Genomic DNA, 18254 nt, shown 5'->3' with positions numbered 1-18254 from the left:
CTGAAGAGAAAGAGAAGGAAGCTTGTCCTGGAAGGTGAAGTAGAAAGGCTTTGACTGGCATTTGTCCCAGGGGGGTGAGGTGCACTGGCTGGGAAGGTGACACAGCCAGTTCTGTATCCAGAGCTAGAATGGTGTGAGAGACCCAAACATTAAAAACTGAAAGATGCACTTTGAAAACATGAGTGAGTTTGGAGCAGACTTGGATGTGCACTATTTCTCAGTTGTGTATTTACAAAGGTTGATTAAAATTTTGGATAAAAGAAGCCTTTGATGCTGATGTGGGAAAGATTTTTTCATTAAGACACGAAATTTTGTATTCCTTATGGTTGGAAATAGTGCAAAGGGAGGGGAAAAATCAGCTTTCATATCTGTAGAGAGCACCTGTCAGTGTGGCCACAGCTGGAGTCTGTCAGTGGCAGAAAGCAGAGCTGACAGGTTTGGTTCTGGGAGGGGCAGTAGGGAATCAGCTGTGGTGGGGAAGGATGAAGCTCATTTTGCTCCAAGATTATGAGGGAGGACTTGACTCAAATTCACAGTGAGAATACCAAAGAAAAGAGGGGCTGGGGCTCTGGCTGGGCCATGTGTTAGTTGGATAGTACCTGGTCACCTGGAACTATCATATCTTTATTTCATTATGTTTAATTTCAGGAACATCTTTAATTCAGGACATGAAGGCTTACCTGGAAGGAGCTGGGACTGAATTCTGTGATATCATCCTGCTCCTGGACGGGCACCCACGGCCAGCCCACAAAGCCATCCTGGCAGCTCGCTCCAGGTGAGCCCTGCACCAAGGGTGTGTGTGAAGGACAGGGCAGGGCTGGGAAGCCTGTGCTCAGCTGGCTTGGTTCAGAAGACAGGGAGGAACTTAAATCTGCATGAAGTGTTAAGATGCAGCTTTGCTCAAAGAGTGTAATAAGCCTTTAAGCAGCAGTGATTAATTTTTTTTTCCATTTGATACCCAGCATGGAAAGATAGGAGGAAATTAGAACTGCAGAGATTCTGCAGAGGGTGTGTGAGAAGCTGCACTGCAAGACAAAGCATCTGTAAAATCACAGGAAGGGAATAGGGGTGGAAAGCATAAGGTGGTTTCAGTGAAGTGGAAAGCAACAGATGTCCACTGAGGTCAGAAGGAGCCTTCTGACAGTGAACATTTTGTATTTTATCATGTGGAACTTGAATTTCTTTCTCACTTTCTGATATTTAAGACTGGTTATGAATAAACATAACAAAAAATGGTGCATGACAGAGACTAGAATGTTCTTATGCTTTATGCAGAGAAAGGAGTCCACCCTGCTGATGGTGGGACTTTTCTCCCTCCTCAGGGCGTGGGTGAAGTGGATTTGTCCTGCACTTGTGTGTTCTGTGGACCTGCACATTATGTTCCACCAAACATTAAGCGTTCACATCAAATTTCTATTTCAAATACCGTCCCAATTTTTTCCCAGAAAAAGCCCTAACAATATTCAGTATTAGTTAGTGTGGTATTTTACCAGAAGCATTTCACAGCTCTTAAAACAGTCCTGATGATTGGCAGCCTGTAGATATCAAGGAAATTCATAATGCTTTAAGCTCTCTGCTGGGTCTTATGCAAATTAGAGAAAAAAATCAAAGCACCATGTGTCCTAATTTTCAAGAAACAGACAAATTTCAGGTAGTTCTGATGGTAATTAGGGGGATTATATTTGGAGTTTCACTGGCAGACATACATGAAAAAATAAATGAGCAGTCTTTCTGCCCAGGTTGTCACTTGAATTTTTTGCTTTGGAACAGTTCTGAATAGCAGCCTTTGAACAATACTGGGTTAAACCATCTGTCTGCAGATTGTGCTATATCAGTTTTATTTCCCTTTGCAGTTACTTTGAAGCCATGTTTCGTTCATTCATGCCAGAAGATGGGCAAGTGAACATTTCTATAGGGGAAATGGTTCCCAGCAAGCAAGCATTCGAGTCCATGCTTAGATACATCTATTATGGAGAAGTGAACATGCCTCCTGAGGACTCCCTGTATCCTTACGTTCCAAGGAATTGGAGGATTGAGTGCATGCCCAGCAGGTCACCTTCCTTTTTGCTTTGGGTTGCCTGGCACAGCCTGGGAGGGTGATCTGTTGGGGGGCACCAGCAGGCTCTGCACTCCCCCTCCTCACAGGGGTTTGTTTGCCATCAGTGCTCTCACCTTCTCTTTCTGGTTTATTCCTCAATGGAATGAACAGATACCTCTTTGCAGCACCTTACTATTATGGCTTCTCCAACAACAGGCTCCAGGCCTACTGTAAGCAGAACCTGGAAATGAATGTCACAGTGGAGAATGTGCTCCAGGTAATTGTCCCCAAGCACTTCAGTTAGTCACTTAGAGGAAAAAGGGGCTGGTCAAGTGGGTACCCCCAGTGCCAGGTCACTGAGACTGCCCAGACCCTTCCAGTGGCAGTGGCCCTTTGTGATGACATGTTCCGTGGGAACTCATCCTTCAGCAGCATTGTTCCTTACCTGATACTGTGTCACTTCTGTTCCTGTGCTGCAGGGTTCAGCAGGTGCTGCTCACCTGGCTTTTCCTGAGCTCTTATTCCCCGTTAAAGAACGGGGTTTCTAAAGGTCTTTTGAAGATGCCCACGTGCTCAGCACTCAACTGTAAACCCTTTTTGGCAGACATTTGTTCCAGGGCAAAATGTGGTGTGCAGGTGACAGACTTTAGTCTTGTTTTATCAGTGATACTGACAGGATCTTGCAGTGGAATTCGAGCTAACAAAAGATGTTTTGTGGTAAGAAGGCCAATGCTGGCTCCCGGGCAGGCAGCCTGAACCTCTGCAGCACAAGCAGGTCCTGCTGATTAGCTCTTGAGGACTCCATACATTTTAAACCCAAGGCTTATTTTTTAATAGTTCAGCAAATATTTAGTTTGTAATGGAAAGTGGAGAGTTCCCTAGCTAAGAGAAGCTACCTGCTCTGGGTCAAGACTGTTTGTGCATCTTAGCTGTGCAGAAAGGAAATTACATTTTTGCTCCTGCTCTAGATTTTAGAGGCAGCTGACAAGACCCAGGCCCTGGACATGAAGAGGCACTGCCTGCATATCATCGTTCACCAGTTCACCAAGGTTGGTTGCATCTTTTCTGTGGCTTTTGAGAGCTGCTGTCCTCTGTCACTGCCCTGGTTAAAGACATGCTCATATAGAAATCAGTTTAATTCTTCCTCATGTGAGACAGCTGAGAGCTGGCTGCATGTTGCTGACACTCGCTGACAGGACTGCTAGGCACGTTTCTCACTCCGAAGTAAATTAAAACTAGAACAAGCTAGTCTAGAAATGTGAAACCCTTCCAAGCAGAAGTTACCCAAAATTGCTTCCATTTCCAGTTGTTACAGCTGTTAATTTTGTGCCATGCCCTCCTTGGGTTGGTGTGTTTATAGCAGGGTAAGTTTGTTGTACATTGAAAGCACAAATCTCTCCCTCATTAGCAGTTATCAGTGTGCTCCTCATACTCCCCTTCTCTGTCATACATGTTTTATTGTCATGTGCTCTAAAACAAATTATCATGTCCTGGCTGGGCTCTCTGTGATTGCCATGTTCAACAGTTGGACTCTATGGTCTTAGAGGTCCTTTCCAATCTTAAAAATTCTGTGGGTCTGTTTTGATGGGATTATGCATTTGTGGCAGGAAAGGTCAAGAGCCCAATGTGCTGATACTTCTGCCCTCAGTTGAGAGAATAAGGATATTGTCATTTGATTGTTCCTATGAGATGTGATCCCTCCATGACAGTTCCCCAGCATGTCATCAGTTCATTTCTCAGCTTATTAGCATTGCTAAAATAGGTAGATAAATCATAGGAATTGGGATTTCTGGATGCTCCACACATACTGATAATAATTCCCTAGTTAATATTCAAGTAGCTCACTCTGCTTTGTATGTTTAAACTCACAATCCTCCTGGGGAAGAAGAGCACTGCTATGTCCCATTAGTGTCTGGAGAGGAGACAGGATGGTGTTCAGGCTCTTCATTAAATGCCAAAGTTGCTGGAGCATGACGCATTTTACATTCAGAAATAACTGAAATTGCATAAAAAGCATTGAGAGTGGAGCCAGCATCCAGAAATCAGTCCCAGAGGAGAGTTCACAGCGTGAGGTTGCAGCCCCTGCCTTCATTCATCCTGTCTGTTTTCTCTGGCCCCATGAGTCCTGTGGAGCAGCCCAGTTCAGCAGGGGTGGGGAGTGGTCCCACAGGACAGGACAGGACATGTACAGGACATTCCTGGGGTTGGGGTCAGTGCCTTGCAGCCACTGAGGGCTGAAATATCACAGTATCACTTCCCAGTGGAGGCCATGGGAAGACAAAGAGGTGTGATTGTCCCCAGAATGTACAGGGGGAAATGGACATTACAACACTGGGAGGCAGTTAGGGGAGCTGGAGGGCGTTCCTCAGCTGTACTTCCTCACCAGGATGTGGGGAAATGTTTTATATTTAAACTGTTGACTGGTAGAACAGTGTTCATCAAAACATGGCTGGAAGACTGTCAAGCAGATGTGCACGGAGAAATCTCAGTTATGCAATGTTTTCCCTTGGTCTGAGAGTCCTCAATGTGTGATTCTTGGCCTGGGCTGGGTGACTCAGTGTGGCTGGGCACGGACACTCTCTGCTCTGCTCCTGGGCCAGCCACGGGCTCTGAGGGGGATTTGTTCTCAGGCACAAGCCCTGTGGGTTGCCAGAGCTCAGGGAGGCTGGCTCCCTGGCTGTGGGATCTCCTGTTCTTCCAGTTACTTAACCCTGTTCTGGATTTGGACTGTTAAGTTTTCCCCACAGCAGGTACATTACTGAAGAGCTGTTTCCCAGAGGTTCACTGCTTTAGGCAATGTGTTTTCAGGCTCTTGTGTGTCAGTGTTGTGCAAAAGCCCTAATAAACCTGCTGTTGTGATGTGTTTGCAGCGACACCCTCATCTGTTCTGCAGAGTGTGCCTTGGGTGGGGGCAGATCCCACCAGTGCTAAGGGGTCTCTCTCCCTCCCAGTCCTGGCAGATCCTTAGACTGGGATATTGCTACAAGCACGTCCTGAGCTCTTCTGAAAGCATCCTCAGCCATTTCCCTCCTGGTCTTCAAAGGTTGCTCAGGAGATCTCTATTCTTTATCCCAGTGCAGCTCCCTAGAGCAGGGTGATAATGTCAGTTCAGGTCAGGAGGGTGAGTGAGTGCTTGGGCAGTCTGCCTGGAGGCTGGCTGTGTGTTAGTGCCTCTAGGCAGAGGGATTACTGCCTCGTTACCATGAGGGTGAGGAGAAGGAAGGAATGTGTAGAGCTCCTTTTTGCAAACAGTTCAGCTTCTGAACAGTCCAAAAGCATAAAATTTGCTGTAGATTCTCATCTATCTGATGTGGTGGAGGTGTTTGTTGGCAAGTGCTCCAGTGACCTGCTTTGACTGCAGGAAGAATGCCAGCAGAACCAGCATGGATACTGAGAAGAGCTTTTCCTCAGGAGCACAGTAGCAAAGGGATCAGGCCCTGAATCACATTTTCAGTGCAAAACCACAGATCTCAGAGCTCAGGCTGTGCTGGTCAGCACAGCTCTTAGGAGAGTCCTCAGTCAGTGTCTTGTAGCAGTGGGGCTGTCAGTACCCACAGGGGCAGCTCTGGGGCCAGGTTCCAGCTGCTCCCCACTCCCAGCAGTCTGAATTTGGGTCTAAGCCCAGACTGGAGCCCTGTGGTCTGTTCCCTGCAGCCCAGCCCCACAGCTGAGATCTCTTGCACCGTCTGTGCCCAGCTGGACTTGCTATGGGGTGCCAAGGGTAAAAGAGTAATAACATGAGCTGTGATTTGGGGAGGGTTTTAATTTCTTCCTGTTTTTTCTGTTTTGTTTTCCTTGAAGGTCTCCAAGTTGCCAAATCTCCGCTCGCTCAGTCAGCTCCTCCTCCTTGACATCATAGATTCCTTAGCTACCCACATCTCAGACAAGCAGTGTGCAGAGCTGAGTGCAGACATATGACATGCCTTGGGAAACCACCTTCTCATTTGTTCCTGAAAAACACTGGCACTTTAGAGTGGCTCTGGTTTACTGTTGTGTACAGAGTAGCTCAGTGTCTGCACTCTACAGCAGCCCTGGAAGAGCAGGGACAGCTGAGATGCTCTCTGGATTTGCTGGGTTCGTACCCTTGTGCAGCTCTTGGACTTTGTTACATTTGTTACCCAAATGTAGACTTGAAATCATTGCAGGCATGAATTAATTCCACATGGTTTGGGGAGTTACTAAGTTCATAATCAAGCCCATTATTACTTTCATACTGTAACATCAAGCAGTCATGAGTAAGAGTCACTAATCCTTTGAAACACAATATTTAAAGAATACTATTTAAAGAGCTTCAGCTGACCCAGCCCGAGGGCTGTAAGGGGAAGTCAGAACGAAGCTGGGAACAAGAGCACGTGGTGTTCACAGGGACACTGGCCCTCGGACCAGAATGTAGTGACTTTTCAGAGACTCCATGGTATGGATTAACAGATAAGCCCCTGTGCAGCTGCCTGGATTGGTGGGGCTGCAGGAGTCCAGACCTGTGCTCTGCAGCAGGTCAGACTGGAAGATTACAGCAGTCCTCTCTGACCACCAAATCCATTAATCCTGTCTTGCTAAGCCTTTCTAAATCTATTTATTAATAAAGAATTAACATCTTCTCCTGGCATTTCATGATTGACTTGGATTTCATTCTGGAAAAAAATTAGGCAAAAAAAGGTTCTGCACTTGATGAAGGTCACATTGTTAAAAATAAGTGTGTTACATCTTGTTACTAATTTTATATTGAAGTGTCTCTGTGAGCCCTTGCCTTTGCAGGAAGGTGAATGAAGGCAGAATGCCATTTCCAGCCTGTACAGGAGCAGCTGCTGTTCCCTTACCTTGCAGCCCCCAGCTCCGTGCTAGATGCTCCCCACCTTTCCTCATAGCTGGATGGTGTTGGTAGTGTCTGGTGGTGGAACTGTCCCAGCCCTGCCCAGAGCCCTTGGGGCTGCCCTAGGACAGAGTGACAAGCTGTGAATCAAAACCTTGTCCTGCTCCAGCTGCAGGGGTGCTCTCTGCTTGTCTGAAGCTGGAGTGGTGCAGGATCCCTGAGGAGACATGCAGCCCCCAGCCCTCACACTCCCACCCGCGCAGCCATGATTTTCATTCAGTGAAGTGTTTCTGGAGCAGCAGTTGTGACTTCCTCATCAACATCCCACAGCCTGGCACACCTGCACATGCCAAGAGGATTGCAGTCTGGGCAGTGGGGAGCTCATCACAGATTTAATCCAAGGAAACTGCTCTAGGGACCACCCTGTCTGTCTCCCTGGTGGCCTGCTCAGGTGAGTCAGACCAGAGGTGACAGGTGCTTCTGAGAGCCAAGGGCACCTTTTAATCCAGAGGGATTGTTTCCAGATGCCTCATAGATAGTGGAGTCTCTTACCAGAGGTCCTGATAATTGTACTGACAGGCTGTGTGTTGGCAGCTAGAGAAAGGTTCTACACTGCAACTTGTAACAACACTACAGTCTATTACAGTAATGCTGATCCACTAGAGGACACCCATTGCCCAGGGAAGCCTCATTCTCTCAGGCTGAACATGCCACAACCAGCCCTCTGTAAATCCTGAGCCCACTTGTGAGGAAATGTGCAACCTCCACACCCTCTGAGCAATGGGCACTGCGGGGTCTTGGCTTTGGGGGGCTTTGGGCTCAGTCATGGCTGTAGTCACCACAGTGCTGGGTCAGAGATTTACTGTGAACACTTGTAGCCCGTTGAGATTGGCCTCTGGGCTGCTGTTGTGCAAGTGCCAGGACCATGCAGCTCTCTGAGAGGACACCCTGAGTTTCCTCGGAGATTGCAGGATGGGAGGTGTTGTAGGGGCCATGCACACACTGTGGGGTACACACAAGCTTCCCAGGGCAGTTAGGTGCTCTTGTTATCACCACCTTGCTATCAGTATGGGCAGCAGGCTCTCAGGTTACTGATGCTCCTGCAACCTTGGGCAGTTCTGTACTGGAATATGTGCAGTCATATCCCTGCATTTGATAAGGAATAAAGAACATTGTGGCTGTCCAGCTTTGTCTTATTTACAGTCTCTGCCACATGCAGGCCCCACTGGCTCTTTAAAGCCCTTGGGACTGCTGGTGGGAGATCAGGAGTACCCCTTTCCCCCAACCCAGTGTGAGCCCCAGTGGTGCAAAAAGCAAGGCAGAGAAGCAATCCTCAACTCTTCTGGAGCAGCAGCTCAGGGCACTGAAGCCAGGAGGTCCCAGCTTTGCCAGACTGCACGATCTCCCCATGCCTCCATTGTCACACCTGTGTCAGCTGGGCAGGAGCCTAGCAAGGAGCAGTGTGGATCATGGCCAGGAACTGCTGCAGCCCTGCAGGCACTAAGGCCAAGCCCACCCCTCCAGTGCCAGCACCAGGAGAAGCCAGCTGCACCCCGAGTGCCCAGAGCAGGGCTGGCAATGGGGCAGGGAGTCGCTCTAAGGTGGCCCGTGGCTGACTGGGAACAGGAAGAACACTGAGAAAAAAAATCACAAATTTTAATAAGGAAATGTGAGAGGGAGGCACTGAGGTCCTGCCAGCAGGAGCACCGGCAGAAGGGGCAGAGCCCAGGCTGCCTCAGACCTCAGCCGCTGCCAAGCCCAGGATCTTCTTGACGTAGTTCTGCACGTTGACGTGGAGCTGCGGGGCCGTGGCAGAGAAGGTCTCCATGGCCAGGGCCCGCGTGGCCTCGGAGCCGCCCCACATAGCGCGGTAGAGCGGCAGCGTGTACTTCTGCTTGCCCTGCGGACACAGCGCGGTGACAGCCCCGGCTCCGCCCCGGCCCCGCGCTGCCGCCCTCCATTCCCCCCCCACCGTTCCCTGTCCTGCTCTTGGCGAGGCACAGAGCACATGGCAAATGGCACAGGGTGAGGAATGTTGCCGTGGGCAGCCCTTGGCACCTCATCTGGAGAAGGGGGAGCACCTGAACCTTGGAGAAGGAGCAGACCCTGAGAAGCTCATGAAGTTCAACAAGGCCAAGTGCAGGGTCCTGCACCTGGATCAGATAGCATGGATGGAGGGATGGAGAGCAGCTCTTCAGCGAAGGGCTTGGGTGTGACCTGGCCATGTGCTCTCCCAGACTGGAAAGCCAGCTGTGTCCTAGGCTCATCCCTAGCAGCAGGGGAGGGGGAAATTCTGCCCTCCCATAAGACCCCAGCACTGGAGTGCTGCATCCAGCTCTGGAGTCTCTAGCACAAGACACACATGGACAGAGCAGGTCCAGAGGAGTCCATGGAGGTGGAGCCCCTCTGCTCTGAGGGCTGGAGCTCATCTGCTCTGGGGCCAGGCTGGGAGAGCTGGGGGTGTTCACCTGCAGAAGAGAAGGCTCCAGGGAAACCTTAGAGCCCCTTCCAGTGCCAAGAGAGCTGGATAGGGACTTTGGAGTGACAGGACAAGGGGGAATGGCTTCCCACTGCCAGAGGGCAGGGATAGATGGGATATTGGGAAGGAATTCTTCCCTGTGAGGGTGGTGAGGCCCTGGCACAGCCCTGAAAGTATCCAAGGCCAGGCTGGATGGGGCTTGGAGCAACCTGGTCTAGTGGAAGGTGTCCCTGCCCATGGCACATGAGCTTTAAGGTCCCTTCCAACCCAAACCATCCTGTGGGACTATCAAAAGCAAAACCAAAAACAGTGCCCTGTCTCTCTGGCACTGAAGGCCTTGTGCCGCATGCCCATCTTTCCCCACTGGCATGCTGCTGGACACTGCCACCAGTGCCCTGAGACAAACCTGGCTGTGCAGGAAGTCCTTGACTTTGCTGTACTCAGCCTCCAGGTTGTTCTTGAGGACAATCTGGCACCAGCGCAGTCGCAGCTCAGCGTTCTGGGCCTTGGAGATCTTGGGGTAAATCTTGCTCAGCCTTTTCACATTTCCTGTGAGAGGGGAGCGGTCACCATCCCCTAGGGGGTTCTGACCCAGCTCCCAGCTCCTGCTCCCAGGGAACCCTGTGAGTCCATCCCAGCCGTGCTGCAAATTCTCTGGGATCCTCCCAGCCTCGGGTCAGCCCTGGCTCCTGCCCAAGTGCCCCCTACCCCCAGCTCTGGAGCACCCCAGGCACTTGCTGGTCCTGGCAGGACAGTGTCCTTGTTGGGCCTCCCAGGCTGGGCAGCCCTGCAGAACCATGTGCTGGTGCTTGGGGTGCCAGCACAAAGTGGAGGGAGATTCCTCAGCAAAGAGGGCAAGGAGAGTTGACATGGGGACACGGCAGCCCAGCAGAGCCAGCCTGGGGACAGAGGACTGCACATGACCCTATAAATCCAGGGACATGTTTCCCCTGGCTCTCCATCTTCCACCACACCAACCAAGGCTTCCCTGGAGCCAGGATCCACAGAGCAGTTGGAGAGGGGCTGATGGCCACACACCCCCCGAGTGTCCCCCTGATATGCCCTCACATCCCCGGCCAACTGGCTGGACTTGGGCACATCACCCTGCGTCTCCTCTGGGCAGCAGAGCCCTGGGAGTGCCCTGGCACTCACCTTCAGGCAGGGGGGACTTCTGCAGGACCTGATCCAGGAAATAGACCAGCTGGTACGTCCTCCAGCCCATGATGTCCACGGCTTCGATCGCCTCCATGTTCAAGCTATCAGCAGCCCAGAGCTCTGCCAGCTCCTCCGCCGGCCTCATCAGCTGCTGCCCCGGTGACAGGTCAGGCAGGTAGGGTGGCCAGCCTGGCGTGTTCAGCCAGCGGTCAAATTCAAACCCTGCAGCGAGGCAGGAGGGAGAGCTGGCAACAGAGCCCTGAGTCCCACACCCACTGCTGCTGCCCAGACCCCCCCATCTTCTCCCAGTGCCACCAAACCTGCCCGAGGATGGTGACCACCACAAACTAATGGAGTGAGGCCATCAGACACATGGGCTCAGGGTGTGCTTGTGGGTATCAGCCCCAGCACCACCAGCTCCAGCATGGAAAGTTCTTGCCAAGCCTGGATCACCAGCAAGGCTGGGCCAAGCCCAGAGTGCTAACTGGGCCCGATCCCAGTGCTCACCAGGCTGAGTCACAGACACCCCATGAAGCAGCACCCAAGTGCAGAGCAGGGACTGGGTCTGAATGGAAAAAAAATCAGGCTGAGCTGGCACATGCCCAAGCCTGGGCCTGATCCTAGCTGGCCAGTGCCACCCGTGCCTGCTCCAACAGAGCCGGGCTGGCAGCAACAGCATCTCCAGTAAAACACACAAAGCAACGTGCAAAGGCCCTGGGGAACATGGGCTGCTCTGACACCCGTGGGAGCGGGGCTGAGAAGTGGCAGCCCCTGTTCCCTGGCCAGGATGGTGCTGTGCTGACCTGGGATGGAGTCCACACCTTTCTCCTTCAGCTCTGGGAAGTACTCCAGGAAGAACCCGAGGGTGTCATCTGCAGTGATGCTCTGGAACTTGAACCGGTTCACGTAGGCCTGTGGGGACGGATGGGGCTGATGCCAGACACTCTCACCCCAGCACTACTGCCCAGTCCTCTGTGTGCTCCACCTCATGGGGGAACCCCTTCCGGCCCCTGTTCCCTCCAGGGGCTCCCAGCCCCTGCATCCCCAGGGATACCCTCAACATTCCCAGCACCTGCTGCAAACATGAGGAGAGGCTCTGCCTTCATCTTATTCCCCTATTCACATTCCCATTTCCCACCTCTTCTTCCTCTCCCCAGCCACCCTCTCAGCCTGTCTTTCCCAGGGTCCTGCTGTGCTCTGGCCTCCTGTCATGGCATTTTGACTTTGCAGGTCACACCCACCTGGAGGAAAGCATCAAACTTGCTCTGGTTGCCCACAAGATGGGCCAAGTAGCTAACGAAGCAGTACCCCTTCTCATAGGGTGTTTCATTGTATGTGTCATCTGGATTGACACCTAGAAAAAGGTAAAACTGTCAGAAATCCTCTGCCCAGCTGCAACACAGCCCTCACAGGCACCAAGATTCCCCCATCAGTGCTGGGTTCAGCCTATCCTACCCCTCTTACAGCCACCAGGTCCCATCACCCGTGCTGGTGTTACTGACAGCCCGACCCCCCAGCCCACCTGCCACTGTCCCACTCCCCTGGAGCCCAGGGACACCCAGGGACACAGACCTGGCTCAATCACCACCCGCAGCTTGTTGAGGGGATGGTCCTCCCCCGTGGCATCCATGTGCTGGCGCAGGAGGGCCCTTCCCGTGGCAGCCTCCAGGCAGGTGTAGGGCAAACCTGGGCAGAGACAAGCGGAGGCATTCGGGGAGCCCGGCCAGACCCCTGCGCACTGCGGGCACAGCGGGCGCTGCGGCGGGAGAGGAACACCATCAGTGCATGAGCTGGGAGAGCAGGAAACCCACACAAGAGGAGTTGGGATGGCAGAGCTGCAAGGGGGCATGGGGCAACCCAGCCCCAGGCAATGAGAGATTTTTTGAGCCACCTAAATTCATGTGGATACAGCAAATTGTGCTGGGAGAACACGAGCTTCTGGACAGGACTGTATGTCCAGGGAGGAGCTCAGGACAGCTGGTATCAGCTCCACATGGGAGCTGCAGGAGGATGAGGAAGGTGAGGCAAGGACACAGTGCCCACAGTCCTAGCAGGGGTTGCAAGGAACTGTCCATCTCAGAGCAAAAGCTACCAGAAATCACAGACATTAAAGATCATCTTGATCCACCCTCTGCTATGGGCAGGGACATCTTCCACTAGACCAAATGGCCCCAAGCCCCTTCCAACCTGGCCATGGACACTTCCAGGGATGGGGCAGCCAAAGCTTCTCTGGGCCACCTGTGCCTCCCCAAACTCACAATATCTAATCTAAACCTACTCTTTTTCAGTTTACAGAGCCCCACGGGGCCTTGCAGCTGCTGCCCTTCAGCTCTTCTGAGATGCAGCGTGGGCTCCATCCCCACTGGCACTCAGAGGAATGCCCTGAGCTGTGGAACAGAGCCCAGACCCAGCCAGGGCTCAGCACACCACAGCCAGGCAGGGCCACGCACCATAGACCTCGGTGGAGATGCGCCTCTGGGCGTACATGGTGAAGCCCTCGTTGAGCCAGAACTCGCCCCACGTGGCATTGGTGACCAAGTTGCCAAACCAGCTGTGGGAGATCTCGTGGATGATGACGTCCACCAAGGAGCGGTCCCCGGCCAGCAGGCACGGCGTGACGAAGGTGAGGCAGGGGTTCTCCATGCCACCAAAGGGGAAGGAGGGCGGCATGAACAGGATGTCGTACCTGCCAGGGAAGGCTGAGCTCAGACCCTGCTCCTCCTGAAGACAGGGCTGGGGACAGAAGGAAACTCTCTCCCTGTCCCTGAGGAACCAGATCCTTCAGGAACCTTCCAGCCATACCTGCCCCAAACATAAGGTCCAAAGAGTTTTTCTCCAACCACCAGGAACTCCTCAATCACCCCATCATACTCCTTCTTGGCAGCCTCAATCAGGCAGGGCTCGGCCCAGACACGGCTCCTGGCCAAGTGCAGAGAAGAGGAAGTTTAACCATTAGGGGACTTTCACCTTGTTGCTTCATCAGACAGAAATTGCACAGGTTTATTCCAAGGAAAAATAAAACCCTGCTGATAAAGGCATCTAGAGAGACCAATAGTGCAAATTGCTGTGATTTCTTTCCTTGTCTGAATGTCAAAGGACTTTTTTATGGCTGCAGTGGCAGCCAAGAACTCAAGAAAGCACCAGCCTGTGAGGAAATATGGGATCCTCCGTGAATGGGACCCACTGCCTTCATTCATGTGCAAGGTGGCATGAGCAGAGCCAGGGATCCTCTTGAAGGTGAGGGGACACAGCATCAAGGCTCCTTCTCATGCTCCAGTTTGAGAAGGACCCTCATCCCATGAGCCCACAATCTGGTGACACAGACAGGGACTGACTGTTCCATGTTTATGGCCAGTGTCTCTGCTCTCCAGAGCCCCACAGAGCACGGAGAAGCAGAAAGTGGCTGCCACAGGAGCTTCACTGTGCAGCTCCCACAGCTCTGGAGCCCTCCTAAGCCCCTTACCTTGGGCCAACATCAGCAGACACGATGTCCCCAACAACCAGAGCGATCAGGTAGGAGGGGATTGGCTGGGACATCTTGAATACAAAGGTGTTATCCTTCTGCTTCTCCCAGCTCGTGGCACTCATCACAGCTGTGAAGCCCTCGGGGACCTGACCATGTGGACAGAGCCATTAGCTTCACAGCACACACAGTGGCAGGCCAGCTAAGCCAGCTGGGACACCACAATGTCTGATGGCAAATGTGTCCCAGCCTGAAGGTGCTGGGGCCTGGGGCTCTGCAGGCTTTGGAGAGCAGAGCACAGCAGGGACACCCCGAGCTCCCACTCAGGATCCCATCTGCATCCCTGCAATGCTAAAGTACCTGGATCTGCCCCAGATGCCCCTGGAGCTACCAGGAGATAAGGAAATGCTGGAGCTGCAGGTGTGAAAGGGCAGAGGATGCAAATCCCTCAGCCACTGACTCCCCTCCCAATTCTTGCACAACAACTCATTTTTCCTGTTCCCAAGCCAGTGTAGAACCCATGGCAAATCCACCAGCCTGGGCTGAGTCCAGGGAGGCTGATCCAGTGTGCCCTAGCCCAAGCAGGGGGTGAGCTCCATGGTGCACAGGGAATAGAACTCACACCAGAGCACAGCAACAGCCCCATCCCACGCTCACCCTATGGCACCAGAGGGGCTCTGCCCTGGGAGAGCAAAATAAATCAATCCAGGCATCACCAGCCGATGCCACCACATGCCATTGGCACTGGATGGTGTCACACCATTAGGCATTCCCCTTGCCCACAGGAGGATGGCACACGTGGCGGCCCAGTGCCAGTGTCACCACATGCCCACACATCGACAAGGGGGGAATCTGGATTTAGTGCCATCTTTGGGGAACAGCAGCTGCTCCTTCCTGTAAGTCTGGCAGCCCCAGAACTGCCACCAGGGCCCAGCATGGCCCAGCACCACCACCTTCCTCCAGCTGTTTTCCCCCAAACTCAGCTCCTCCTGCTACAAATGCCAGGAGCTCTGGGCAGAACAGCCAGGCCAGCACATGCACCCACTCCTGACACTCCAGTACTGCAACTGGGGTGAGGCAGCAGCACGCTGGGGCTGCTTGTCTCCATCCAAAAGGGCATCTAAGAGAAAAACAGCCAAGTACAGGTGAGTGATTTCTCAGCTGGAGCCTGAGGAGGAGGGTTTGAAGCAGTGTCCTTGCTGTGATGCCCCAGTGCTTTGGCACATTCCCTGCAAGGGACCCAACAGCTCAGAGCAGTTTAAGCTGGAAGGGACATTAAAGATCATCTTGTCTCACTTCCTGCCATGGGCAGACACACCTTCCACTGGATCAGGCTGCCCCAAGCCCTGTCCAGCCTGGCCTTGGACACTTCCAGGGATCCAGGGGCAGCCACAGCTGCCCTGAGCACCCTGTGCCAGGGCCTCACCACTATCACAGCCAAGATTTCCTTCCCAATATCCCATCTAACCCTGCCCTCTGGCAGTGGGAAGCCATTCCCCCTTGTCCTGGCACTTAGATCCTTGTCCCAAGTCCCTCTCCAGCTCTCCTGGAGCCTCTTTAAGCACTGGAAGGGGCTCTTGGGTCTCCTCAGAGTCTTCTCTTCTGCAGGTGAACAGCCTGGCTGGCAGGAGGCTGAAATCCCAGCTCTCCCAGCCCGGCTCCACAGCAGAGGTGCTCCAGCCCTTGGATCATCTCCATGGCCTCCTTTGGACTTTCTTCCCCAGCAAACTTTGCACTCATGGAGGGTTTTACTGCTGCTGGGTGTCAGGGAACAGCCAGGGCAGCTCCTGGGGCTCTGCTTACCTTCACGGTGGCTGAATAGGTGAATTTGACTGAGGGGGTGTCGAAGCAGGGGAAGAAGGACCTGTTGAGCACAGCCTGGCCCTGGGTGTACATGTAGGGCTTCTGCTTCCCTGCCGTCTGCTCAGGGGACAGCCAGCACACCTGGGGAGGGACCAAGACCCCAGTGAGGGGCAGCTCGACCACAGCTGCTCCTTGTGGAGGGAGCTGGGAAGGGGGTCCTCATCCTCGGAGCTTTGCCCACTCGAGGCCTGGTGTCCCCTGAACCATCCCCCAGCTCCCTCCGGGTCTGGTAGCCCCCAGTCCACACCCAGTGTCCTCCCAGTCCTTGTGGGCCTGGGTGTCCCACTGGGCTTGGCGTCCCTTCCATCCACCCGGTCACCTATCGGGATCGGTATCTCCTCACCCCACTCTGCTCACCCCGGGCCCAGCGTTCCCCAGTGTCCCCCTGCTCTTTCTGGGCCCGGTGTTCCCCAGTGCCCCCCTGCTCATCCCGGGCGCGGTGTCTCCCGGTGTCCTCCCACCCCCCGGGCCCGGTGTCCCCCGGTGTCCCGGCGCTCACCCCGGGCCCCTCGCCCGCCTCGTAGTCGATGAGGAGGGTGAGCAGCTGCCCGGCACGGGGGGCCTGGGGCAGGGCGATGTGCAGGGCGCTGCCATAGCTGGCGAAGGGCCGGCTCTCCACGGGCAGCGCCCGCCCGGCCGCGTCCCCGGGCCCGCCCGGCGGCGGCAGGAGCGCGGCGCGGCTCACGGCCAACGAGGGGTGCGCGTCCAGCCGCAGCTCCGCGCCGCCCGCGCCGTCCCGCTCGCAGCGCAGCTCCAGCCGCGCCCGCCCCAGGAGCCGCCCCGCGCCCGCGGCCGCGAAGGACACGCGCAGGTCCAGGTGCAGGTGCCGCAGCGACCACGGGCCCGCGCTGCTGGCCGAGGCCGCGTCCCGCACCGGGGCCCTGGCCCGCACCGCGGCCACGTCCTCCACCGGGGCCGCCATCGCCGCGCCGGGGCCGGGCCGGGGGCGGGAACGCCCGGCGGGAGCGGAGGCGGGGCCGGGGGCGGGAACGGGGAGGGAACGGGGGCGGAGAATGGAGGGGCGGGGAATCCATGGAGGGAGGATGGAGGAAACCCAGGGGCGATCCATAGGTGGGGATGGAGGGGACCCATGGGGAGTTCCCTCGGGGTTCCACGGCTGAGAGATGGAGAGAAATCTATGGCTGGGATCCATCGGGGATCCATGGGTGGGAATGGAGGGACATCTATAGGGTGGATCCATGGGTGGGGGATCCATGATGGGGGATGGAGGAGACATGGGGTGAGAACCATGTTATGGGGATGTAGGGGGATCTGTGATGGACCTCTGGGGGTTCCAGAGAGAATTCAGGAAAAAGGGGGAATCTATGGATTGGGCAAAACCGAGAGATGTCTGGGGGAAATTGGATGGGAGGAATTCGTTGGGGCAAGATCCAGCAAGGGAATCAGGGAGGGACAGAGGGAAAATAAATCCATGGCAATCTAGGAATCTAGGAGGATCTATGGGTGGGGATCCATGGGGCGGGAGGGGGGGGGGCAGCAAAATTCAGAGGTTGGGAATCCATGGATCAAGGGAATTCATGTGGGGCACCCCTGGACAGGGGAGTCTGTAGGAATCCAAAATGGGATCCTTTACAGGGTTCGTGTCGGGCTCCAAGGAGAGAGGATGGGAAGGGGGGACCCAGGACAGGTGTCCGTAGGAAGATCCAGGGGGACCTCGAGGAAGGCTATAGATACAGATCAGGGGGAAGAGCAAGTGCAGGCAGGTGTGTCCAGGGGTCGGGGATCCATGTGTCCATGTGGGATCCGGGGAAATATAGGGGCATCCAGAGGGGGTCAAGATCCATGGGGAGGAGATCCAGAGCTGGGGGTCCGGTGGGGCAAGATCCAGCAAGGGAATCAGGGAGGGACAGAGGGAAAATCCATCGCAGGTGATCCGGCGAAGAGGGGGGTGGGGGTGGATGGGGCCGGGATCCATAAGAAATTCGCTGGGGGGGTCCATGGGGGATCTGGAGGGGTGTTTGGGGGGGCAATGTCAGGATCCATGGGGACGGGATGGAGGGATGACTCACGGGGGGGGCTCGTGGGAACATCCGGGGAGAGTCGAGGAGGGATACCGAGAGGGATCCGTGGGGGATCCACGGGGTCAGGGCAGCCATGTGGGATCCATGAGAAATCCGAGGAGGGGATGTCCCGGGGGGGACTGGGGGGGGTCCATGGGGTTTCCCTGGCTCAGGCTCTGTTGCCGCTTCCCGGCGCCGCGTCTCGGCAGCCGAGCGGCACCGGGGGCAGGGGGGAACGGACGGGACCGTCCTTGGGGACCGAGCGGGTCAGGGCGGCCCCGCACCTGCCCCTCCGGGCCGGCGGTCGGGGATCGGGGACCGGGAACCGGGGGCCGGAGGCCGGGGCGGGCACCCGGACGGCCGGAGCGGAGGGGCCGGGCACGGGCCTGCGCGACTCCTCCCCCGGCCGCCGGCCCGGCCCGCGC

The 18254-nt window shown here is 54.9% G+C and overlaps 2 protein-coding genes across 4 annotated transcripts in view; one reads left to right on the top strand and one right to left on the bottom strand.

Annotated features, from left to right (window-relative positions):
- LZTR1 (leucine zipper like transcription regulator 1) overlaps window positions 1–6644 on the top strand; it is a 35092-nt gene extending 28448 nt beyond the window's left edge. For all 3 annotated transcript variants that reach the window (XM_009097412.4, XM_050985214.1, XM_050985215.1), the window contains 5 exons: window positions 649–775; window positions 1854–2003; window positions 2210–2315; window positions 3007–3087; window positions 5840–6644. In XM_009097412.4, the coding sequence (XP_009095660.1) occupies window positions 649–775; window positions 1854–2003; window positions 2210–2315; window positions 3007–3087; window positions 5840–5956 (581 nt within the window). In that variant the 3' untranslated portion in view covers window positions 5957–6644. The remainder of the gene's footprint in view (window positions 1–648; window positions 776–1853; window positions 2004–2209; window positions 2316–3006; window positions 3088–5839) is intronic.
- Window positions 6645–8490: 1846 nt separating this feature from the next.
- RNPEP (arginyl aminopeptidase) lies at window positions 8491–16730 on the bottom strand. The gene is made up of 11 exons (XM_050985216.1): window positions 16308–16730; window positions 15749–15889; window positions 13946–14094; window positions 13285–13401; window positions 12933–13168; window positions 12055–12168; window positions 11724–11836; window positions 11286–11394; window positions 10480–10704; window positions 9734–9876; window positions 8491–8748 (listed from the first exon to the last, which is right to left on the bottom strand). Exons 1-11 carry the CDS (start codon window positions 16728–16730, stop codon window positions 8584–8586), a joined length of 1935 nt encoding a protein of 644 aa, XP_050841173.1. The 3' UTR covers window positions 8491–8583.
- Window positions 16731–18254: the final 1524 nt, after the last annotated feature.

Source organism: Serinus canaria, chromosome 26 (genome assembly GCF_022539315.1).
Source record: "Serinus canaria isolate serCan28SL12 chromosome 26, serCan2020, whole genome shotgun sequence".
Classification (NCBI taxonomy): Eukaryota; Metazoa; Chordata; class Aves; order Passeriformes; family Fringillidae; genus Serinus; species Serinus canaria.
Note: the sequence above shows the minus strand (reverse complement) of the source record. Positions and strands in the feature narration are given on the sequence as shown.

Coding starts and splice junctions, on each gene's coding strand:
- RNPEP (XM_050985216.1), bottom strand. CDS start 16,730: ATGGCGGCCCCGGTGGAGGACGTGGCCGCGGTGCGGGCCAGGGCCCCG. Junction 15,890..16,307: donor AGGCGGGCGAGGGGCCCGGG/GTGAGCGCCGGG, acceptor GTCCCTCCCCAG/GTGTGCTGGCTGTCCCCTGA. Junction 12,169..12,932: donor CATCTCCACCGAGGTCTATG/GTGCGTGGCCCT, acceptor GTCTCTGCCCAG/GTTTGCCCTACACCTGCCTG.